Here is a 24912-nt window from a genome sequence, read left to right as displayed (position 1 = left end):
CCCAACGCCCAAAGTGTGTCTGTGCGTCTGTCTGTCTGTTTGTGTGTCTGTTTGTGTGTTTGTTTGCTGTTTCTGTTTGTTTCTGGTTTCTGTCTTATCTGTCTCAACAGCAAAATTTCGTACATCAAAACTAGTACACAAAACAAGCAGTGCATGCAAACCCAGTAAAACGAAGATGTCTTACAGAGTACGGCCACTTACTAAAACTAAACTATCATTTCAATAATTTTATGTCTTTTTGTTTGTTTGTGTTTGTCTGTTTCCTTGTTTGACACCTTCATGTTTATTTATGTAAACCTACAAAATAGTATTCTTGTATCAGTTTTAATGGAGGCAGCTCACAGACAAGTATGTTATCCTATTGGGGGGAGGGGGAGAAGTCTGGTAGACTTGGTCAGGTGCTTCAGTGACTAATCTTAGTAACCTCACCTGATTCTGACCAGTTGCAGGCATCTTAAGAAAACAGTGAAGTTTGTGTTTGAATGAGGTGAGGAACTCATCAGTATTACTGAGTGCTGTGACCTGTTTGTTGCAGTTCTACTCCACTTCATGGCTTTTAATTTGATCAAATTCTTTACGTCATGTGTGCATCCAACTAAATATATAAGCTTCTTGTGATGCATTTATATAGAGTTTTGAATACAGACAGGGAGGATTGACGCAAACGAGTCTCTTTTGCATATGCTTGTTATACAGGAGGGCTTGACGGTATTTGTATGGTTGTAGATATGTAGTTATTTGTAGGTTATCAGTCGAGTGTTTGCAGTATCCTATGAATGTCATTTGCTCTATGATGATGGCTATGTTAGTTGTTTGTTTAGAGGTATTTAGTTGGTGCTATTAGTAACCTAATGACAGTCATAGGCAACTCTATCAGAGATTTGTTAGGTCTCCTGTGGTAATAGGCTAAGTTGTTTTATTGCTCTAGTGCAACAGTGGCTTTGGGGTCTGAAAGTAGTGAAAGGTTCTTTCAGTAAGGATAAATGCTAGACGGTGCTTAACTTATCTGGAAGTCACTGATTGAAACAATTGCACCGCTGTACTTCTCTGGTTTATGTTCTTTTTCTGGTGTTTCTTCTTTCTGTTGTCCTGTGGTTGGTGTACTGGTGGGTCTTCTAGCTATTTGGATGAACAGCATGAAGCTAAGGGGTTTTGTGGTTGTTAGTAGAACTTTATGAAATACAGACCTCCTAGGTTAACTCTTGATTATGACTTTGTTTTGGTGCAGGGTCATGCTCTCTTCTTGGGTGTTCCTTTGTAGGACAGTGTTGTGGTTTAGTAGTAACTTAGATGGTGACTATCATCATTCTCTGTAGAGGCTTTATGAGCAGGTTTAGGTATTAGTGCATAGTCTACACTGGAGTGATGGGAGGACATCTATTCTGAAGGAGGCAGCTAAATGTTTTGAGTCACTTTGACACATACAGACTTGGACAAAATTATAGGGACACCTGGCATTTTTTGTGTCTAGTCTAACTTTGGCACTGAATTTTTCTCTAGCAAAACCAAATGTTTTTCGAATTTCTTTTTTCATGGATTGCGCCATTGTTAGTATGTAACATAGCTTGAGTTCAAGACTGCAACTGTACTTACTACCTACTGCGCATCTAGTTTGCTTTGAAGAAGGAAGATGGCCATTCCTACTTTTCTTGTCTTTGTACACGTTCATCGCTCTTGGATGCTCATTCTTGGCATACAATCTAAGAATGCTCTGTAGTAGAGAGTGAAAGCAATTTTGTGGGTCCTCTTATCAACATTATGAAAAAAAGGCGAATCATCTATTTTTGCGCATTGATTTCACGCATGTCATCACAATTTGAATTGTTTTGCCATTTTAATCAATAAACAAACTTCAACGTATTCAAAAATCATGCGACACTAATTAATTAGAAAAAAATCCTGCTACGACAAAAACTAAAAAAGTTATAGCAACAAAAGAACATTGACATGCCACTTCCGGTCCACGTTTTACATAGCAAAATCTCAAACTGCTACCGCCAAAATGTCAGCTGCACTAAAACCGCTGCCCTTGAGACCGCCAAACTTAGACGATAAGTTAGCCTGAACGTTCAGCTGCATGCAGTTGCAGAGTCTTGTTCTGTGCGATATTTCACGAGTTGCAGCGATGCCTTGAGGCAAACAGTTATGTTCAAAAACGCAAGGGAAAATTGAAGCCCTTCACTCAGTTGGCCATTCTGTGCGTCAGATTGCAGCTTTTGTCTGCCGCTCCAGGAATTCGGTTCATCAGTGCCTGCAACCGCTTTCCCATGGCAGAAGCGATTATGAAAAACGACCTGGATGTGGGAAGGCAACGACAATCCGGGAAGATCATCGACTGAAGAGAATGTCACTGCAGAACCGCAGAGCACCATCACGACTGCTCTCGTATCAGCTGGCTGATGAAACCGGCAAGCAGGTGTCAAGTAGAACAGTCCGTCGTCGTCTCAGTGAGACAAGAATAAACGCTAGGAGGTCTAGAAAAAAACCACTGCTAACAGAAAAGCATCTGCGTTTGCGACTGGGATGGGCAACCACTCACACACAATGGACTTTGGATGACTGGAAATCTGTTCTTTTTACAGATGAGTCAAAAGTCAGCATAGGAAACAATGGAGCTCTGTACGTTTGGCATTGCAAAGGTGAGGAATTTCTCCCTGAATGTTGTGATCATACGGTCCAGCACGCGGCTAGTGTGATGGTGTGGGGATCGATGTGTTGGCATGGTTTGGGGTCTCTGGTGAAACTGGAAGGTCGTTTGGACAGCACGGCGTACCAACAGGTTCTGGGGGAGCACATGCTTACAGACGCAGCGGCACTGATAGGAGACGACTTTGTCTTCCAGCAGGACAACGCGCCAATCCACACGTCTCGGTCAACAAGACAATGGCTACGCCAGCATGACGTCATACTGTTGGACTGGCTGCCCAACTCGCCTGATGCGAATTCAATCGAGAACTTGTGGCGTGAACTCAAAACTGCTGCCAACCGTCGCGAACTGAGAACTGCAGCTGAGCTCTGGAATGCTTTACAAGAGGCGTGGCAGCAGATTGCAGCCGCGCGTGTCCGGAACTTGGCAGAAAGTGTTCCGCGACGTTTGGACGCAATCAGGAGGGCGAGAGGCGGGAACACTCGGTACTGAGGAACTGGTGAAGGGCTTCAGTTTTCCTTCGCGTTATTAAAATCGGCTTTTTTTAAAAGCCACTAAACAAAATCAGAGAGAGTCTAACTTATGACGCTTACGCAGTCATGACGTCATACACTTTTAGGTCTCGTTTTCCGCAATGCGAAACGTAAAGAAAGCAATTTAGGGTCTACAGTGTTCTCAAGAAACCTAACAATCAACGCGGTAACTATTAGGTTCTTAACAATATTGATAGTTGGTAAATTGTGACCTAATTATTGTGTTACTACATACCCACAGCGGGGTGTCCCTATAATTTTGTCCAAGTCTGTATATTGCTTGCTCTAACTTGGAGGCAACGTTTGTGTATGTAGATGTGCGTATACAGTGCACGAGGGTTTACAGAAAATCGTGATGGCAATGCATAGAGTGCATTCAATGTTCACACCTTTGTGGCTATAGAATGATGGATAAGAATGTAGTGCAGAGTAGAAAATAAGAACACATTTGGCTGGCTGTTGGGCTGTCAGTCGTGTTTTTCAGTATAAACACTTCTTAAAGAGACTGCGTGTATCCCTCAGTGCAACTGCTATAAAGAGTACATTATAGTGTACCATCTTGAAGTCTGCATTTGCGGACATCTAGGAGACTTAAATAGTAGTCAACATAATATTGTGGAAAATAGGGATTATTTTGGCTCAGACAGACTGAGCCTAGGTAGTACATCTTGTACGGTGTTACATGTATAACTAAGTGCCTCTCCTACTGCAGCCATTTTTGCGTGTAATTTTTTACAACCAACTTCCAAGGGAGAAATGGTGTTAACAGGCAGCTGAGATTTTCTCTGGATAAAGCATGCTAGGAGGCACCTAAGTTCATGAAATTAACAGTTACACCATTGGAAAGGCCATCACATGCTAAGAGACAAAGTTTACACTATCATATACGCGTACTTGTGGATGTTTTGTCCAAACACATCCCAACAGTGATGCAGTATTTGGTCGGACAAACAACACATTTGGTGGGACATTGCTACCGTTATTTTCCACACTGATATTGAGGTGTACAGAATTGGTCATGGAAAGTCGTACATGTACGCAGGTGTGAGGGGCAACTGATTGCAAATTGTGCACATTGTACCGTATTACCTTGCATAGAACGGCATGCTGTTATGGACCGAATTTTACCAGGGTGCCGTTATACCTCGAGGTACAACAGCATGCCGTTGTAAATGAGGGAACTATACCAGAGCCTCAAGTTGCACATCCAGCAAAATCTAATATCTTTCTTAAGGGGTACTACTAACTACTACTAAGTCTTCAAGAACATGCCATGCCTAGAGATTACCGGTAAGCACTAATCAGTTTCTACAGCACTAATCAGTTTCTACTTCTTCCTGTTCATCATCATTATCACTGTCTTGATCTGTCAAACCTGATGGTTCGTTATCTACTAATGGTTCTTTGCAAGTAGCTGTTTTATCTGTCATCAATGCCTTTAGTTTGCTGTGACTACCCTACCTGCTCTATAACGGCACCTCACCCTATAACGGCATGCCGTTATAGGTACCAGCTGGAGTTGTAGCGGATTCTGGTAAAATTCACGTATATCGGCATGCCGTTCTATGCGAGGTAATACGTATAAGTTTATCTGTTAGATTAATTCTAATTTAGATTTTAACACAATATGTTATTACTGTGCTATATGGCAATCTAGTGCCAGTGAACTTGTGTTGTGTGTATAGTTTTGAAGTATTCTTATTCACTATGCGTATGATTTCAAACTCCAAAATGAATCTACTGTAAGGATCTATGTAAGTAGGGCACCCCTTAAGATAATGGATAATGTTAACCCAGAAGGCACCTTTATTTTAGTAAGTTAGAGCACTTAATAATAATTACCTTTCTGGATGGTGCCTTAATAAGGGGCACCGTAGTAAAGGGTGATGATTAGTAAAGGGGCATCTTAGTAAGGGGTGATAATTAGTATATAAGGGGTGATAATTAGTATATAAGGGGTGATAATTAGTATATAAGGGGTGATAATTAGTATATAAGGGGTGCCTTAAGAAGGGGTGATATTTAGTATATGAGGGGGTGCATTAGAAAGGAGCGCTTTAGTAAGGGGTGATAATTAGTAAAGGGGAGATAATTAGTACAGGGGTGTCAATTAGTGCAGGGGTGTCTTAGTAAGGGTGATAATTAGAAAGGAGCGCCTTAGTAAAGGGTGCCTTAGTAAGGGGTGATAATTAGAAAGAGGTGTCTGGTTTCCTAGAGCCCTTTCAGCAGCATTGGAAACAGATACTGTATTACATTACTACCCATAATACTAACTAACCTATAGTACACACATTTCAGTGTACAGAATAATTGTCTTTGCCAAAGGCACCTGAAGTAAACCTTTATAGACAATTTTGGGCACAGACAGTCTTACTAAGGGGCACCTCTGTTAAATGGGCGCTTTATCAATTGTTATTGGTAAAAGTGCAGAAGCAGAACTGGATGTGATTTAGACGCGGATGAATGTCTTAATGCAGCAGAGTAGTTTACTAGGGTGTAATTAGGAGGTGGATTAATCTTGGCAAGATTGTGTCCCATGACTCACATACATGTAACTGCATTGTTTTAAAGTATTACACTTATACCTTGGTTATCCAGCCCTCGAAGTTCCGGGCACCTCGATTTACCGGTCAGTCCCAGTGAAACGTTTTTACATGAATGAACATGCGCAATTTTCCATCCACGGAAATGGCGACCAGTAAGCGGAGGCGGTCTTTCCTTACACTTGAGAAAAAAATAGAAATCATAAGAGGAATAGAGAATGGGAAGTCTCAACGTCGTGTAGCTGAGATTTTTGAACTGCCGAAGTCAACTGTTGGAGACGTTTGGAAAGATCAAGAAAAGATCAGTTGCCACGTGTTTACCCGACTGTCACCAAGTGGCAGTGTATTGTACGCGGATCACAGTTTCCTCTCGGATGACGCGCTATCGGTGTGGTAATTGACCCTCTGAGATATGGATATTTCCCAGTTACGGACAGTGCCCGGTCCCGAGGTGCCCGGATAACCGAGGTATTGGTGTATACTGTGAGTTTTACAACATATACATTTCCTTTTATTCATTTTGTGTCAGTACTGTCTGTCTATTTGACTGTCTGGTTCACTTGCCTTTTAAGAATATTTTGTGGTGTTTAGGCATCAAAGAATCTGACACGGGATTGGCCCCACCGGCAATGTGGGACCTTCAAGCAGACAAGCTTGCTCTCCAGCAAGAGCAACCGTTGCAAGTAGCTCGCTGTACAAAAATTATCAACTCTGGCGAGTCTGGAGAAGAAGCTCGATACATTATTAATGTGAAGCAGTTTGCAAAGTTTGTCGTTGAATTGAGTGAACGTGTTGCACCAACAGACATTGAAGAGGGCATGAGAGTTGGGTAAGTAACAATGGTGTTGGTCATTTTGTTGCCAGATGATCAGCATGTAGACAGACAGACAGACAGATAATTTATTTTCATACAGATTCTACTTGTACATATGCTAGGATTTTTTAAATACGAATCCTTACAGACTGACGGACAGACAGACACAAATAGACAGACAAGCAGACAGACAGACAGACAGACAGACTTGCATGTACACACAGACAAACAAACAACATGCACTCACACCATGTGCTCTCACGCACAACTTTTATAGGAACGTGCAGTTCGTCTAAGGATGTGTGTAGTTTGCTGTTGATGACATTTACTCGCATTGTCTTATTTAGGGTTGATCGTGACAAATATCAAATTCACATCCCCTTACCACCCAAAATCGATCCAACTGTGACTATGATGCAAGTGGAAGAAAAGCCAGATGTCACATACACAGACGTTGGTGGTTGCAAGGAACAGATCGAGAAGTTGAGAGAAGTAGTTGAGATGCCCATGCTGCATGTAAGTGTTGGTGCAGTTGAATTTCTTATAGTCAAACAAGTCAGTTGATTTTAACTAAAAGTAAGTTAGGTGTAGCAGCCATTAATTAGGTGAACTACTGATGCATTTAAGTGGCTGACACAACAGTTTGATTATGAGCAGATCTAATCATTGTTTATGCTCCCTCACTTCTTGTTCCAAGATGACCTCATGCCACTCACATGGGAATCAAAACATCAACATCAGACTGGTTGGAACTTGTCATAGTTTATTGCCTAAATTATGTATGAATGGTGTAAGAAGTGTTGGGTTTAAACTGGTTCAAGGCATGTTTTAACCTAGAAACAATTTAGACTTGCTTGGGAAGTTTTGAGAAAATACCAAACCTTAGACAGTGTCAAGAGGTACATGTAGTGGGTATGTAAAGTGTGAAATAGGATATCTCTTTGTGGTGTGTGGTGGTGTGGGATGACCATAATGGCTAACACACACATCACAATTTGTGAGACCTTGAATATTGCAACTGGTGTTGAAACTAGAACTAGAACCTTAGGGGGCTTGATATCCAGATGGTGCATATGAGGCTGGAGTGGACTTTAACACCAATCGTTTGCTGTGGGTCACTGTTTGTGTGGTCCTATTGATTCCTTCCTATGAAGACTTTCCTGACTTTGTGATCATTTATGAAGTCATAGATAAGCAAACGTTTTAGATGAATAAGTCTAAGGCCAATAGAGGTGGCTCCATGCACCACTTATTCGAAATTGTGACAGCTTTGCATGGGGCTCAATCATTTGCAAGGTGGTCAGTTGAACCAAATGAAACTTTGCATATGTTTGGCCTTCAACAGATAATGTGGTATAGGTTATCAACATTGTGTCTGCTTAACTTTCAAATCAATGCTTGACCTGAAGGTTTGGCTTTCAGCCATGTTATCTATATGTGAAATGGGTGTGAATAGGGCAAATTGACTGTAGAGGGTCTGATATCAAGTTAGTGGGAACTAGAACTGAAACACATGATTTCATGCACAGTGGCTGTGTGCATTGGTGAGTGTATGTGTCTTTACTTGTAACTTTACTTCGCTAGTAAGGATGGCTCACACCAATACCATTTGTACCTTCATTGTATGTCTCATGGTTTGTTGACCAGATTCATCATACTTGGACAACTGTGTTGAACATGCATGAGATGTAGCTTTAATCAAGTTTACTGGTATAATAATACACCCACCAGTAGCAAGATGACATTACACACTTACCTTCCCTAGTGGGACTTTCAGTACTTGGACATTTTGTTTACCACACACTCCCATCCAGTCCAATGGAGCCACACTGCAAAAATATTGTTGCCGAGAGCGTAGCGAGGCTTCTAATCTTGGTTGCACAACCGAATTGGGCGTGGTCCTATATGGGTCTCCAAGCTTTGTGTGTGTGTGTGTGTGTGTGTGTGTGTGTGTGTGTGTGTGTGTGTGTGTGTGTGTGTACACAAATCTCAAATTTTTTCTCCCCATGACCATGTTTCATGATAGGACCTACCTTAAAAAATTGTTTCCGTGTCCAACTACAGATGAGTCTAAGAACGATTCATGCAAGTGACCAAACGGCGGAGAAAATGCTTCATGAAGTTTCGTCGCCCCATCCTTTTGTATTGTAGCTAGGGACTGTGTGTACTTGACAACCAAGAAACACCTTCAGAGTTGAATGCCGCCTACAGTCAACTATTCACACGTCCCGTACTATGCAGTATGCTCAATTCTTTACTACCCTGTGCTGCATCTAACACTGTTGATAGTCAATGTTTGCGGATATCAATTTCTATGTCAGTAAATACCATACCACTGTCATTACAACGGAACTGAGTGCATACCTAGACTGTACATTTCAATTGTCTTGATCACGATCGCAAAACGACGACTACCTATACCAGGCCTATAAACGTAATCTAAACTACTAGAAAGTTTGCATGTTTACTTCCATGACAGGGTTTCAACAAATCTAGCTAGGATTCGGCAGATGGTCTGAAAACTTCTTCGATGGAGGTGTTCCTCATAAATGCGAGGCGCCTATGGATACCGTACAACTAGTACTGTATGTGATTACACACGACTTGTTGACATTTGGCATTGACTGACACCTTTCAGTTCTAAGGTGTCAAGGTGAGGGAATGAGGTGTACAAATCTAGGCTAAGGACCTATGGCTACACATAGTGAGAGTTTTATCATCATGAAACTCAAAGAATCTTTGATTGGTGATGTACAAATTTAAACACATATGATGCAGCTGGAAACAAAGAGGCATAGACCTTCAAGTTTATGACAAGTACAGTACAGTTATATAGGCTTTAATTGAGTGCTTAGGTAAAGGTACAAACACATTAGATTTAAGGTCTGTCATAGACACTGTTTTGACATCTAGTTGTGTTGTTTGCTTCTGCAGCCTGAAAGGTTTGTCAATCTTGGGATCGATCCACCAAAAGGGATGCTTCTTTACGGTCCTCCAGGAACAGGCAAAACATTGTGTGCTCGTGCAGTAGCAAATCGCACCGATGCATGTTTCATCAGAGTGATTGGCTCAGAGCTTGTTCAAAAGTATGTAGGAGAAGGAGCACGCATGGTTCGTGAGCTGTTTGAAATGGCCCGCACCAAGAAAGCATGTATAATCTTTTTTGATGAAATTGATGCCATCGGTGGAGCACGGTTTGATGATGGAGCCGGCGGTGACAACGAAGTGCAACGGACTATGTTGGAACTGATCAATCAACTGGATGGCTTTGATCCAAGAGGAAACATCAAGGTCCTGATGGCTACAAATAGGCCAGACACGCTCGATCCTGCATTGATTAGACCCGGACGATTGGACAGAAGAGTCGAATTTTCCCTGCCTGATCTCAAGGTCTGTGTAATCGTAGTGAGATCGTGGACAGTGTTATACATTAAGCTGTGATTTTGCTGTGTAGGGAAGGACACAGATTTTCAAGATTCATGCCAGGTCGATGAGTGTTGAAAGAGATATCCGTTATGAGCTACTAGCCAGGCTTTGCCCTAATACCACAGGTAAACTTTGGTAGTTTTAGTAGAAGCAACACTAATAAGGAAACGTATTTCAGGGGCATTACCATCAAATCTAAAAAAATTTGATTTAAGACGAGACAAATTGAAATTCTTGATTGTTGGGTTCTTGTGTAATTTGATCTCCGGAATAAATGTACCGGGAATTTCCGAAACAGTGCCCAGCCAAGAGAATGCCCACTGGGTGGTCTTTTGGAAACTGTTCTCATTTATAGCCAATGAGAACCAAGATTGTGGTGCACGATTCGACGTTGCAGCCCAAAGTTGGTCAATGTTTTGAGGCTTTATTAGTAATGTGTGTTACTATAGTGCAGTGTACGTACAGGTTTGGCAACCAGACAGCGGTCTTGCACTGTGGATTAAGAAGGAACCTCTAAAGAAACACCTGACAAGAAGCATAGAAAGGCAGCCAGGTCTGGTCTAGGCTCGAGTGTCCAGCCGGTCATCTCCGCCGTTGGGGGGGGGGAGATGACTGGCTGGACACTCGAGCCTAGGTCTGGTTGCACTCCTAAGTTTATAAAACTAAGTATGCAGGACTATACAAGATATGGGCCTCACACTTGCCCACTCTGTGGTACTTAAGTCAATCTGCCAATTTCCAGAGTTTCCTACGAACCGCCCGGGCGTTTATTGAGAACAGATTTCTTCCATGAAATCCCATTTTCCGTATTGCTGCCCTGGGCGCTGTTTTGGAAATTCGCGGTACATATTTGTACTACTTGGCAAAAGCTCCACTGTGACAATGCTGTCACACCCGGTTTCTCTTTCCTTGCTTATGATGGCAGTTGACAACAAATATTTCTACTTGTGTTACGGTGCTATTAGACATATTTCTCTTTTCAAAAGTAAATAATTGAAGATGTATGTATGTGGTACTGGAAATGTTTGAAGTGCAAAGATTGCTTAATTAATTAGTATATTTACATGTAATTGTTTCATTTACAGAATAGTATGGTACTGTTTGACTATTGCTGTCAGAAATCTGAGTGCCAAGAATTTAGTTGTTCCTTCTAAGTCATAGTCATATTGGGCAGTATTTGTTGTAGGTTTGTCACTGGTCGAGCCATAACATCTCTAAATCTAAATCTTATTACCTGAAAGAAGATATCGAGATTAACCACAGCTGCTATTGCAAAAACTGTATTGTGGTGGATAAGACTCCATGAAACTTGATGCTGTGTGGCGTGTTGAGCTCTTCTTGTAGGGTTATTTCTAATTTAAGAATAAGCAGTATGTGTTTCACATATGTAATTATGATCTGACCTTATCTGTTTGTCTAACACTAAGAAGGCTTTCATTGGCAAGATCATGAATGAGTTCCGCTGGTATTCAATTGTGTTGAGACAACTATTTGGTGACTTGTCCATGTGTAGGTGCTGATATTCGAAGTGTTTGCACTGAAGCTGGAATGTATGCCATTCGAGCAAGAAGAAAGGTTTTAGATAGCCGTTATCTGTTATTGTACTAGAAACGAGTAGCTGTTACGTGTGCAGGTGGCTACTGAGAAGGATTTCCGGGATGCAGTACAGAAAGTTGTGAAGGCGTACGCCAAGTTTAGCTCCACTCCCAAATACATGACATATAATTAGACAAAGAGGGTAACTAGTTGTGAGTGTTGTTTTGATGTCTTACCCTGGATTTTAAGTTGTAGTCTGAGTAGACTACCAAGCGACAACGTGCGGCATGTGATTGTTGGAAAATTGAGGTAAAATTGTCTACTGACCTGACATGTATTGTCGTGCCAATAGGCATCCAACTCGTGCTCTTACAGTATGAATGGTGTGTCACGCTTTGTTGTGTAGAATGTTGTGCATGGAGGTAAGAAGACAATTAGAATTCGCGATTAATTAATGTGAGAAGGGACAACCAATAAACGTTCAATCTGTATGTGTTTATAGCATCGAAAAAAACTACAAGTTGTGTGGGTTTGGTTTTAATTAGTTTGGAGTCAAATCGGTCAGTAGGTTGGTTGGTTTGCGTTCCTACCTTCTATGCTTTGGTGTTGGTGTACCGTACGCGACTACGTACTAAATCGCGTCACAGTCATGCAATGGTCCTAAGAATACTGTAGATGTGATTCTCAAAGCGAGTGAGACGAGACAAGGGGACGACTGTGGCAGTAATGCAGTCGCTTTGTGTGAATCAAACAAATCTTGGTGGGTGGGGAAGAGTGCATGTGTGTGCAGTGAATACCTTCAGGTGTAGTTGTACCCTAGACCAGCAGCATATAAAGAGACAAGTCCATCTAAGCATGGGTGGGGTGCTATCGTTGATGGTAACAGGCGGAGCCACTATCCTAGTATGGTAACTTTGAGTTAGCGCTAGAACGACAGTTTTGACACCTTCGCTGCAAGACGCGCTTGCAAAACGAGACGTAGACGTTGACAGTAACATTCACATCAGTACAGCGCGCTAGCACTACTCAGCTAGACAGGAAAGTGGTAAATCCGCAGGGCCTGGTTACGAAGCTAGCAAGCGTTTAGCCTCAACCTCCCAGACCCGTGTAGCGCCGATTCAAATCTAAAATCTTTATACGGGTCTAGGAGGCCATGCGTTAGGAGGTTAGCGTACAGAGCCAGATCCAGAGGGGGCGTTAAGGGGTTTAACCCCTCTTTTCAATAGGCGTGGTTCAATAATTTTATATAATTTCATTAGAAAAGAGAAAATTGGTAATGCTATCTATAAATAACTGCTACCAGGTGAACCCCCTCTTTCAAAATTCCTGGATCCAGCCCTGCAGTAGTGTGTCAGTAGACGGCCAATTGCAAAGTATGCAGCACATGGGCTCCTTGTTATCCCTGGTGTTAATTAGCGTGACATATGCCTACAATCCCACGTGGCAGTCAATGTGTCTAGCTTCCTTCTCACAATCTTCAGTGTTAGCAGGTGCCAGTGTACAGTAGCAGCTGAGGGTTTAGCACTTTAGTGATTCTTTATTTACTTGTTGTTTGCTTTCATGTTTATTCTTGATGTCCGTGTATGGTGCAACCAGACAAACACATTGAAACCTAAAGGCATGATCGATTGTGAAAACACAAAAGATGGAATTGCATTTTAGACTCAACCATAGAGCACTGAAAGTTCTGTCTGCACAAGCACAATAGTTCTAGCATCTGCTCTATAGACACAATGGTCCAAACTATGCTTGAAGTTACACTCAAACTCATCAAACTGAATGCCATTTTGGGTACCTAATTCTATTTCAATTTCTACTTGTTTCCGAAAGACTTTCCAACCAACGACACAATAGCCTGTTCCACGTTTCCTCCGTGATTCCTCAGCTCTTGTATAACTAGTTCCCGAGCAAAGCCCATGTCCATCGCTTTCCTGATGTCTTCCTCCTTCAGTGTCACATCCTGCTGGCTTACACCAGATGTAGATGCGGAGAGTGCTTCAGCCAGCATACGGTCTTCTTCGTTTTGGACGGCACTCTCATTAGCTGATCTCAATTGCTCCTCTGTCTGTGGGTCGACCGTGCCACGTGCAGCCAGTGGCAGTTCACTCTCTGCAAGGAATGGAGTTGTAGTTGCTGTGGTTCCAATATGCAGCAAATTGTTCTTCAGATCGATACAACACTAAACAGAACAGGTTAAACAGGTTAACCGTTTCATCTACTCGATAGTAGTTACATGTACAACATTTTGAAGTGTGTGTGTGTGTGTGTGTGTGTGTGTGTGTGTGTGTGTGTGTGTGTGTGTGTGTGTGTGTGTGTGTGGTGTGTGTGGGGGGTGCGGTAGAGCAGATGGTAGAGCGTTGGTGATGACATCTGGGATCTTGTATTCCATGATGAGGGTTAAAGGTTCGATCCTGGTGGAGGGGACACTGTCGCAGTTTCCTTGAGCAAGAAACTCACCCACACTTGCTTCTCTCGACTCAGGAGTATAAATGAGTACCTGGTCATTGACTGGGGTGGACAAGACCACTGGCTTGGCAGCAACATCATGCAGTAGACGGGTACGTGTGGGCCTTGGTGTCCAGTCCCAGAGCTGCGCCATTGTCAGTGCCCTTGGATGACTCTGGCCAAGCTCCAGGTGGATTGTAGCGCTAGCCTCAAGACTCCACGTAGCGCATGGAGGCCCTGTCACTAGAGGCAGGGGAAGCTATCTCCGCAACTGACCTCAAGGTCAACGTCGAAAGACGTGGAGGGCTTAACATTTGTCCAACATTTTTTTGTGTATGTGTGTGAACCAACCTGGTGCCGTTTCAGCATATCCAAACCCAACAGCATGTCCATCGGCTGGTCTTGCATTATTGAAAAGGAACATGGCATAAACGCGCTTTCTATCTGCACTTGAGCCACATGAACCCTCCCAACAATTCTCTGCATTCCCACTCCCCTGGCGATTCCAGCAAATCGACGATCAACCAGTCGCATTATCTCACAACGTTCAGCACACTCAATACTCATAATAGTTGATTGTGCTCCAGAGTCCACAAACGCTTTCACAAGACGCCCATTCACACGACATTCAATATAGAGCATCACCACAACACCGAACGCCTCTGGGTTGTGTTCTATTGCTGTATCCAGATTCACCTGGACATTTTCTAGTCGAATGTTTTCGGCAATTCTTCCTTGAGCATTTGGATCCAGATGATCCGCATTAAGGAGTCGAATCTGTTCCATATTTCTGTCGGATACAGCACGACTCTGACGTTCAAGGAGAGCAGTAAAACGGTTGACATCGCCACTCGTCACTGCATCTGCTAACTCTGGGTTACGTTCTCGTAACAGAGCCATTTGGTAAGGATTTGAGAGGAACATTTGTCTGACAACTTCCGGGTCATCTTGATCGACACTGCTTCGCGCACGCGCTCTAGGCCTAATCCCGTCGTGTGACTGGGCGGGTATTGCGCTCCAGTCAATGTCAGGAATTCCGCGAGCTGACTCACTCGACGCTGACGCTCTCCTTTCTAGTAACAGCAGTTCACCATCTTTTAGTCCTAAATCAATTAGCGTCTTCTTGTCATCTTGAAGAGGCTGTAGACGGTAGCTCAACGATATTTCTTGAGACGGAATGCCACTCTGTGACCCTACGGCAGCCTTGAAGTCTTCTAGAGTGAGGTCTTGAGACGCTTCAAGGGTGTATACCTCCCCAGTATCAGTAGCAACCTCCAGCTTCATGCTACAGGACGAAACGAGATGTGATGAATCACGTCTGATGTTGCGATGCCGGAAGTGACGTAGTGTCCTCGGATATCTAAACACGACGCGCAGGAACCCGAACAGTCGGTGGCGTTTTATCTGCTGTGTGTTGAGCGTATTAATTGATTAATACTAATTATTCCACTTAACTACTACCCTATTGATGGCCCAAACTGTCAGTTGCGTTTTACTTTTTTAGAGTTTTGTTTGTGTGTTTCTAAAGCTTTATAAACATATAGACATACCAACGTATTTTACAAGTTTTTGGTAATCTCAGGATGTAGTATGACTCGTTAACACGAACAGTCGGATACGCAATGATTTCTCATCCGGGCTTCAGACAAGCACACGCGCTGAGGAATGTCTCACGGTGACGGATAGAACACGAAGACTCTGCGATGGCCACCTTTAACGGGCTGCCCATAGAACTAGCCAACATCGAACGTGTTTGTACTTTCCCATCTCGCGCTTTTCGGTGGCAAACAAACGAGGTACAACAATTGTACTCAGAGATGCTCCTCATCATCACACACACAGACAAGAATGATTTAGAAGATGGAAGCTGTTGTTATTACTAGGAGATAGCAGCGTATTTGCTCAGTCAAGGTAGTCACAAGGAGTGGTTATCGGACACCATTCCAGAGAGGTGAGAAATTGTCGCTGCATAATCATATCAGACTACATTTGACGAAGGCTTGTACTTCTGTTTGTTTTTCTACAGGCCAGAGACTGGGTCGTTGTTTCTCTACAGTAGATATAAGGTGAGGTGTTCATCCGGTGTTCAGTTCATTACATAAAATTAGTAGAAAAGAGAAAGACAGCAGAGTACAAGAGGGAAGACACAGATAGAGTGAAGGGAAAAGTCGGGGTTGTTGGGGTGGATTTGGTTTGTTTGTGATGAAGTGTGCGTATGTGTGACTTCCAGGTATGAGAAAGAATGACCTCCATGTCAAAGGTGTAGAGGGAGGTGTTGACATTGTGGTGACTTCCTGTGTAGTACTCTTGTGGTTCTCAACTTGGTAGTTAGAATCTTACATAGTGAGGCATTTCTAGGGTACAGTGTAGCCATCTTAGCTTTACCAAATTAGAAAGGAAGAGCTACAGGGAGGTCAATGGTTTGGGATAAGAGACTTGGATGGGTTGCTTAGGTAACCTATCATTTTCATTTCATGTTGGGAGATTTCTGTTTTTGATCTCCCCATTTGGTTTGGGTGTTGTTCCTTCAGAGGTGTCTACTCATCTGTCACTGGCAGGTGTTAGGTAATTTGCTGGCACCATGTGCCTGTGAACAAATGGAGAAATGACTTCCTGGGGAAATGATCTGGGAAATTAGTGACATTTCTGTCTGTCTGGCTGTTTGTCTGTCTTCATATATTTCAATACATTTTAAGCACAATTACAACACTAAATAAACACTAATCCGTGTCTCTGCCTCAAACTTAAAAAGGCTAAACAACTTATCCCATTTACATCTGTCTGTCTGTCTTTCTGTCTGTCTGTGTATCTGTCAATGTTATGTATTGAAACACAAACTCTACATTACATTTCTAACACTGAATGCAAACTAGCTGTGTGTCTGTCTGTCTGTCTGCTTGTCTGTCTGTCGGTCTGTATGTCTGTCTGTCTGTTGGTTTGTCTGGTTGTCTGTCTGTCTGTGTTTTAATTTCATTTTCTTGGTATTTCAATATCATAATTTGCCTGTTTAATTTCATATATTTCACTTTCATCACTATAATACAAAACTATACTTTTGACCCAATGAATTATGCAACAAATAAGAAACACCAGTTAAGGTCACTCTAAGAAAAATATATTTGTTTCTGGTATGCAGTTCTTTAGCTTAAAATTTGACGCTGGTTATTATTATTGATTATTATTATTATTATTAGTAGTAGTAGTAGTAGTAGTAGTAGTAGTTGGCCTCAATGATATCTGAGAAAAAGGACACTCCATACGGTAGCGTGATCAACTGGCTAAGATGTCGACTCGGGTTCGCACTCCTAAGAGCTTCCATAATGTGCATCAGGGGCAGCAGGTGCAAACGCTACGTCAGGCCGGAAAACAATATTCTCCTGGCTACGTCTGAGGGGCACCTGGCCTCCTCAGCTTAGTGACTTTACTGTACATGACATAGTAGTAGTAAAAGTTGTACTATTGTATATGACAGTAATTGTTTAGTAGTAGTAATAGTTTATTGCCATTCGCTGTAGGTTGCCGTTTGTGTATACGTAGTCTGCTATTGTTTCAAATACACCATATCTTCTCAGTAGTAGTAGTAGTAGTAGTAGTAGTAGTAGTAGTAGTAGTAGTATCTTTATGCTCCACTCACCAAATAGATTTCAATGGTATTAGTTAACTGTGAAGACAAAATATGCAGCATTTTAGATCCATTTCAAATCAACTAACATGATGTGACTTCACTGTTTCCATATCTGTACCAAAGATAAACGAACGCAACAAGTACGGCAATAAAAATAAGTTTTGAATCATAGTGATGAAAGTGAAATATATGAAATTAAACAGGCAAATTATGATATTGAAATACCAAGGAAAATGAAATTAAAACACGGACAGACAGACAACTAGACAAACCGACAGACAGACAGATAGACAGACAGAGAGACAGAAGAAGTTTGTACCCTAGCGTTTCACTCCTTAGGTAATGAAGTAAAGTTTTTTACTGTTTCTCATACTTCGCTCTTTCTTTGGACTTGCAGCACTCTAAACACACAGAATAGTATCCAATGATTAATTGTACTGAACATGCGTAATAATTTTCTTGATCTGAGACAAAAGTCATGCGGACGGCGACCAGAAACTAATAGATTTTTTGAAGTGGTCTAATGACTGCAGTATAGGATCGGTAGATGTAGATTGGGCAAGGGGGTGGGTTGATTTTTTATGTATTTTGTGTCATTGGGTGATTGACTCATTCAGATTCCGAAGTTTACTAATGATGGACATGAATGGAAAAAGCGAAGTGATGGTCGGACGACGCGGGAAGATCACATGAAATTAAAAGTGAGATCAGTGGAGGTAAATGATTGCAGTAGTGTAACATGTGGTGGGTAGTGCAGCAACTAATGTGTTTCCGGTTTTTAGTGTTTGAGTGCGGTGTATGCACATTCGGCTACGATTCCTACGTTTCACAGGAGACGATATTGGCTTCTTAAGGTAGACTTTTGTGCTTTTGTTGTGGTACACTGTTCTATAGATAGTCAGGTTATGGCACGGTGTGTCTCCGTTTCTGTTTGTTGTACTGTTTATCTGTTGGCATTCTATGGGTGTGACTGTCTATTTGCGTGTCTGCTTGCTTCTTATCTGTCTGTTATCATATATTTTTGAAGTATGAACTATGATACAATAGCAAATCACTATGTATTTGCGTCCTTTGAGCAACAACTATACAACTAACTTACAAACTAAACTAAAGTGATCGTACAATCCCCCATTTCCTAGATGACTTATGAGTCAAAACAGCCACTTGTGTCATTGACGAAACTTTTCTCAACAGAACACTAGCGTTGCACCTTTGAGTAGAAAATCTTTTCCTCCCGTAACCTTTAAACTCTAGCCTGTTTGGTCTCCCAAAGTCAGCTCGAGATTGTTTAGATAGGTCATCTAAATAGGACTCCTGTCTGTCTGTCTGTCTGTCTGTCTGTCTGTCCATATGTTTGTCTGTCTGTCTGTCCATATGTCTGTCTGTTCGTCTGCCTGCCTACCTACCTGCCTGCCTATCTGTTAGTGTTTGTCTAACAATACATGTCATATATCTTCATAAATCAGAACTATTAATACTAGTATGTATAGGTACGTAAACTAAGTTAACAAAGTGAGCATATGACTAATGTCACAACAAACAGTTTAACCACGGCTTAGTTTACACACACATGCACACACACACACACACGCACCAATTAGAATCGTAACAATGCTTCCTTGTGGAGTCAAAAAACCAATAATTAGTCTAACGAACTGAAATTAAACAAAGTCTAGTCCACCATCATGAAATGAGTGTGTGCATCCTTTTTTGTTATTTCTGTCATACTTGGTTGTCTTTTGATATTTCTACTGTCTCCGAACAGAATCCGGGCATTGTGTTGGTTCACTATCTTAACGTAAATCATAGAAACAATATTCTCGGACAGTCGCAGTCTCTTGATCGGCTCTCATCAATCCCAGTCCACACGGCTAATACCACCGCGTTGCCTCAGACAGCTTCCGTGTTAGCCAACAGTGGAGACATGGCAGTGCCATGTTTCTTGCATTCGCAGTTAAATGGATGTGTGAGCAAAGAGTTGTGTAGAGTCCGAATAGCACAGAATTCAAGTCACAATCAGGGACACAATGTAACGGACATCAACTGGCTTTTCAATGGCGAAACAGTTACAGACAGTGAAATGACGTGTCGAACGTCGGATTTCGCTCAGAACGATTGCATCGAGAGCGGCGACGTCGAATTGACGAACAAGGACTACGACGTCGCTCTCTCGTCGCCGATTCTGTCGTCGGTCTCCGGCATGTGCGAGTCACCGTACTCAGAACTTCTTCGGTTTCTCGACAGTCCAACGACGTCTGCAGACAGCATGATAGAGTTACTTACTAGAGACGATGGCGAGATGGTCGTCAGCGATCCGTCCGTATTAGAACGAATGGAAGTCATCCCTCTGGTTTCTTTCGATCGTTTTCATAACGATACGTCAAATGCATCGTTTGTAGCCGGTTCGTCGACGGTATTTCGTGACAAGAATACAAGCAGATACAGTACTGAGCAGATGAATTACGTTCCAAGTGTAACCGATTTTTCACCAGATTGGTCATACCCTAAGGCAAGATCTTTCGTTCTTTTAAGTCTGGCTGTTTTCTTGATGTCGTGAACGTTTTACATCAGGGAGGAGTCAAGATACTGATTGTCGGTCCGTGGCTGTCTGTGCATGAAGACTACACGTGTTTGTTTGACGGTTATGCAGTCCCTGCGGTTCTCGTTCAAGGCGGAGTTCTACGGTGTTTCTGTCCAGGTGAGTTGATTTCGTCCTAGAGTTTACTGCATTCTTCAAAGAGAATGTCGTATGTGCATGCGTGCATACACATATGCATGTACACAAATAGAATTTTGATAAGATTTTATTTGTCTATAATGAAGTGTGTGTGTGTGTGTGTGTGTGTGTGTGTGTGTGTGTGTGCGCGTGTGTGTGTGTGTACATGTGTGTCACTGTGTGTGTGCATGTGCGTGTGCGTGTGCATGTGTGTCTGTCACTGTGTGTGTGTGTGTGTGTGTGTGTGTGTGTGTGTGTGTGTGTGTGTGTGTGTGTGTGTGCTCTTGGTATGTGGTTGGTGTGTAGAGCACGAACCCGGTGTGGTAAACCTTCAAGTTGCTTACGGCAACACGATATCAGCATGCGGCACTTTTGAATACAAAGAATGGCCGTCTCATGATTTGTCGTCTACTGGCACGACGACGTGCGTTTCGAATGTCAATACGTCGATGAGCATGGATAATCCATTTATATCAATTAGTCCTGCAAGCTGTGAGAGCTTGATGAAGTTGTCAACGACAACTCGCGTGCTGGAGTCAGAACCGAACGATTGTTCTCTCGGAATGGACACGCTGTCTCCTCTCTCCTCGTCGTTCAATCAGTTTCGTCAGCCACAGTCACCGCAGGACACTGTTGACTCGTCTCCTGGTGCGTCACCTGGCTCTTTCTCTACTCTGTCTGAAGGAGATACGAACCCAACAGTCGTCGATTGGTGTGAATTCCTGGGAGATTCGAGGAATGTCATAGAGCAGGACTTCACAAACCTCTCACTTACAGGCAAGTTGTACAGTATATGTAATGTATAGTACAATATATGTAATGTATGGTACAGTATATGTAATGTATAGTACAATATATGTAATGTGTGGTACAGTATATGTAATGTATGGTACAGTATATGTAATGGATGGTACAGTATATGTAATGTATAGTACAATATATGTAATGTGTGGTACAGTATATGTAATGTATGGTACAGTATATCTAATGTATGGTACAGTATATGTAATGTATGGTACAGTATATCTAATGTATGGTACAGTATATGTAATGTGTGGTACAGTAATGTATGGTACAGTATATGTAATGTATGGTACAGTATATGTAACGTATGGTACAGCATATGTAATGTATGGTACAGTATATGTAATGTATGGTACAGCATATGTAATGTATGGTACAGTATATGTAATGTATGGTACAGTATATGTAATGTATGGTACAGTATATGTAATGTATGGTACAGTATATGTAATGTATGGTACAGCATATGTAATGTATAGTACAGTATATGTAATGTATGGTACAGTATATGTAGTGTAATATAGTACAGTATATGTAGTGTCTAGTGTAACTATACGTAATCTATAGTACAGTATATGTAATATATAGTGTACAGTATATGTAATGCACAAACTAAACAGTGTTTAATTAATCGTGACGTTTTAAGATTTTCTGTACTGCAGAACGCGAACAGCAAGAGTTATACGAAGCAGCAAAGAAAATACAAATTTGTTTCCGGAAGTACAAGGTAAGGTTTTGTGCGTTAGATTTAGTGGTCGTTCATAATTGTTGACATGTTTCAAGCAAACACTGGGAGGATGAGAGGGGGTAAGAGTTGTCATACCCTTTTTTAGTTACGTGATACCTGAAAAAGACTCAGATGTATCATTTCCAAATTGCAGTGCAGTGTGGACGCTCGCTATTTTGATTGGATCGCGATTTATTTCTGGTGTAGTGTGGACATGGCTATACATAGTTGTTATGAAACTGATCAGATTAAGTTTAATTAACCGCCTCTCTAAATTAGCTCTTGACTAAAATAAAGAAGCACTATAGTGCAAACTCTCCTCATGCATGCCATAGCTATGCAGCTTGATTCACGTCCACCATATTAATTAAACATATGGGACATTTATTGGTCATATGTTATACGGGTTGCCTAGCAGGTCGTACAGTTGTACGTCACATGATCGGTCTGCACTACTACAGCTAGAGAGAGAAGATGGAGCATCCGTCTAGGCATGGGTGGGGTGATATTGTTGTGATGGTAAGAGGCGGAGCCACTATCCTAATATGATAACTTTGAGTTAGCTCTAGAATGACAGCTTTGACACTTTCGCTGCAAGACACGCTTGCAAAACGAGACGTAGACGTTGACAGTAACATTCACATTAGTACAGCACACTATCACTACTCACAGAATTGTTTCGATTTGCGACGTTCTACTGCACCACTGTGTCTATCTTATTGCCATTCGAAATCGTTTCTAATGCATTGATGGTATCTGCGTGTATTTTTTCAGGAGAGTCGACAGAAGGCGGCTGCCATTCAAATCCAGAACTGCTACCGAAGATATCGCGAGGTATGACACATCGAGTTGAGTCGTTTATTCGTACCGTATACACTCATCATCTAACTTTATTAGACGCGGAAGATGAATGAAGCGGCAGCAATAATTCAGACTCAATACAAGAAACACTTGCAGATTAGAAAAGCAGCGACGGTCATTCAGCAGGGTTACAGGTTGGTTCATACTCAATTCTGTTTTTGTAATGATATTGATATCAACATTGTCTGGGGTGTCCTATAGACATTATTCACAGAGGAAACGCCAACGATTGAGGGAAGAGTCATAGTGTTGGTAGGTCTGTGTTGATAAGCATCTTGGATTAGAGCATGTGATTGTTGTAGTTGAGTCATGGGACTTGGAGTTTGTGGTTCGTTGTGGTGTATGTGTCTCTGTGTGTGGTGGGTATGTTGTTGTGTTGTATGAAATCGGTAGTTCCGACTTTCAACGATTTGAAGAATGTTTTTGTATTGTGTGTGTGTGTGTTTGTTTGTTTGTTTGTTTATATTGTGTGCATGGGCAGGTGGTCGATCCTTTTTTATTGCTATCGATGTTGCTCGTGTAGCAAAGGCACGTAGTACAACAGTTTGTAGTGGAGAAGGGAGTTTGTCAAAATCACTGCTGTCTCATAAATTGTTGTAAGTCACACCCAACTCCACTACACCACCCAGGGGACATCACGCTGGTCTCAGGGTGGAGGCTACTTGGTGTTGAACAACAAAGTTAATTTAGTTGTAGCAATAATTGTCTAGAGTCATACAGTACCTTGTGACAAGTGGAGAGGGCGAAGCTTTTTGTTCTTACATATTTTGTGAAAGCAGCGACAACAGGCAGAGCACTTGTCACTAACACTTTGTTGCAGTTTCTGATCTTCTCGTCTTTTCTTGCTGTTGTGGATCAGGCGTTATTTCTACTATTTCCATGGAAACACCCTCTGGGACTCGGAGTAGCAATCGTCTGTTTAGTAACTTTAGTACATACAATTGGCAACAAATTGGCCGCATGAGACAGTGGAAACCAAACACAATGGATCTACGAGGTTTTATTGTAGATAATGTTGGGTCTAAGCATTGGTGGATTCAGGATTTGCTTGGCGGGGGGGGGGGGGGGGGACGAAACCAAGTTGTGGATGTGTCTAGATGGCTGAATGTACCGGAAATGTTCGAAACAGCACCCGGCCACAGTGCAGACCTCTCATCTCTCACGATTTCGTCGTGACAGTCACGGTTTACTGGCATGTCTCACGAACTCATGATTTGCTCCCAATTGTCACGATTGCCAGCCCTTTCTCTTGACAAGCCTACTGTGAGGCACTCTGGCAGTCGCTTTGCGTAGACCCATTAGCCCCGTCTTTTCGGACAGAGCGGATTCTTTGAACTAGACTCTATACAACTCTGTTTGCTTGTACCTGGGGTATCCGGGTATCTACCTGCAGTAAAGTAACGTTTGGAAGTTTGAGGCGAAGCCTTGGTGCACGAAAATCAAAACGTAAAGCAAGGCCAACACATAAGCTGTTTGCGGCTGTTTTGCACTAAAATTTGGTAATGAGTAACACAGAAGAAAAAGCCATACCCTTGGCAAACAAGGTATTTAACTACCTAGACCGGAATCAGAGGACCACGCAAAGTTTTTATTTAGGCCCAAAAAAGGCAAGAGGTAGGGGTGGGTGTGCTCATTTGGACACGCCTACTTTGGACACGTTTAATGGGCGTGGTTGTCTTACAAAACGACAGTCTCACAATTTGGTGCAAAAAAAGTTGAGTGGTCTGACTGACAGTTGGTGATCTTTTGGAAACTGTTCTCATTTACAGCCCATGGGCCACTAATGATAGCTTAGCATGCCTGGCTAGAACCCTGCAATGCATGACTCTGATAGGTCAATTAGTTAATATTAGTTAAGTTAGTCAACTCTATTGTATGTCTCCAAAAAAGTTAATATCAACTCTCTAGCACAAACTCTCTTGACGCTAGCGCTGTTACTGTGATAGGCATTACAATAGAAGATAATTCATGTCTAATAGCTTTTTTGTTTTTAGATTTGTTCATATAGTGAAATGGCAGAAGAGAATTTTTAGCTGTTGATATTTATTAGGCCAGTGACATAATTATGTTTTTGCAACTGGACATTCACTGTGTGAACACAATTTTAGCGAACACTAATACCTCTATTATATTAATGACATCGTAGCGTTAAGTATTTCACAGAATATATGCAATGTACATTTGGCCAACTAATCCGGAAGCCCTAAACGCGCGCCCTAACAACTGTTGGTATGG

At 42.0% G+C, this 24912-nt stretch overlaps 3 protein-coding genes across 3 annotated transcripts in view; 2 read left to right on the top strand and 1 right to left on the bottom strand.

The window, feature by feature from the left end:
- The window catches only part of LOC134181886 (26S proteasome regulatory subunit 7), a 13918-nt gene extending 2088 nt beyond the window's left edge, over positions 1–11830 (top strand). Inside the window, exons 4-9 of the mRNA XM_062649163.1 lie at positions 6315–6552; positions 6885–7053; positions 9472–9927; positions 9992–10088; positions 11477–11538; positions 11597–11830. Coding sequence (XP_062505147.1) covers positions 6315–6552; positions 6885–7053; positions 9472–9927; positions 9992–10088; positions 11477–11538; positions 11597–11692 — 1118 coding nt within the window. The 3' untranslated portion in view covers positions 11693–11830. The remainder of the gene's footprint in view (positions 1–6314; positions 6553–6884; positions 7054–9471; positions 9928–9991; positions 10089–11476; positions 11539–11596) is intronic.
- A 1293-nt stretch (positions 11831–13123) lies between these two features.
- Positions 13124–15290, bottom strand: LOC134182694 (protein DDI1 homolog 2-like). The gene is made up of 2 exons (XM_062650128.1): positions 14296–15290; positions 13124–13678 (listed from the first exon to the last, which is right to left on the bottom strand). The coding sequence occupies exons 1-2, from the start codon at positions 15226–15228 to the stop codon at positions 13313–13315; spliced, it is 1299 nt and encodes a 432-aa protein (XP_062506112.1). The 5' UTR covers positions 15229–15290; the 3' UTR covers positions 13124–13312.
- A 247-nt stretch (positions 15291–15537) lies between these two features.
- On the top strand, positions 15538–24870 carry LOC134182693 (calmodulin-binding transcription activator 1-like). The gene is made up of 13 exons (XM_062650127.1): positions 15538–15740; positions 15828–15895; positions 15971–16010; positions 18187–18285; positions 18352–18423; positions 19335–20073; positions 20136–20267; positions 20592–21062; positions 21752–21816; positions 22591–22650; positions 22714–22811; positions 22879–22929; positions 24672–24870. Exons 1-12 carry the CDS (start codon positions 15648–15650, stop codon positions 22922–22924), a joined length of 1983 nt encoding a protein of 660 aa, XP_062506111.1. The 5' UTR covers positions 15538–15647; the 3' UTR covers positions 22925–22929; positions 24672–24870.
- The last annotated feature ends 42 nt before the right edge of the window (positions 24871–24912 follow it).

This window comes from Corticium candelabrum, chromosome 7 (genome assembly GCF_963422355.1).
Source record: "Corticium candelabrum chromosome 7, ooCorCand1.1, whole genome shotgun sequence".
In the NCBI taxonomy this organism is placed as follows: Eukaryota; Metazoa; Porifera; class Homoscleromorpha; order Homosclerophorida; family Plakinidae; genus Corticium; species Corticium candelabrum.
Note: the sequence above shows the minus strand (reverse complement) of the source record. Positions and strands in the feature narration are given on the sequence as shown.

What these genes read in the sequence shown, in the direction of transcription:
- LOC134182694 (XM_062650128.1), bottom strand. Translation starts at nt 15,228, where the DNA reads ATGAAGCTGGAGGTTGCTACTGATACTGGGGAGGTATACACCCTTGAA. An exon ending in ATATGCTGAAACGGCACCAG is followed by an intron (nt 13,679 to 14,295) that starts GTTGGTTCACAC and finishes TGTTCTGTTTAG; the next exon opens with TGTTGTATCGATCTGAAGAA.
- LOC134182693 (XM_062650127.1), top strand. Translation starts at nt 15,648, where the DNA reads ATGGCCACCTTTAACGGGCTGCCCATAGAACTAGCCAACATCGAACGT. An exon ending in CACAAACCTCTCACTTACAG is followed by an intron (nt 21,063 to 21,751) that starts GCAAGTTGTACA and finishes TCTGTACTGCAG; the next exon opens with AACGCGAACAGCAAGAGTTA. An exon ending in GCTACCGAAGATATCGCGAG is followed by an intron (nt 22,651 to 22,713) that starts GTATGACACATC and finishes TAACTTTATTAG; the next exon opens with ACGCGGAAGATGAATGAAGC.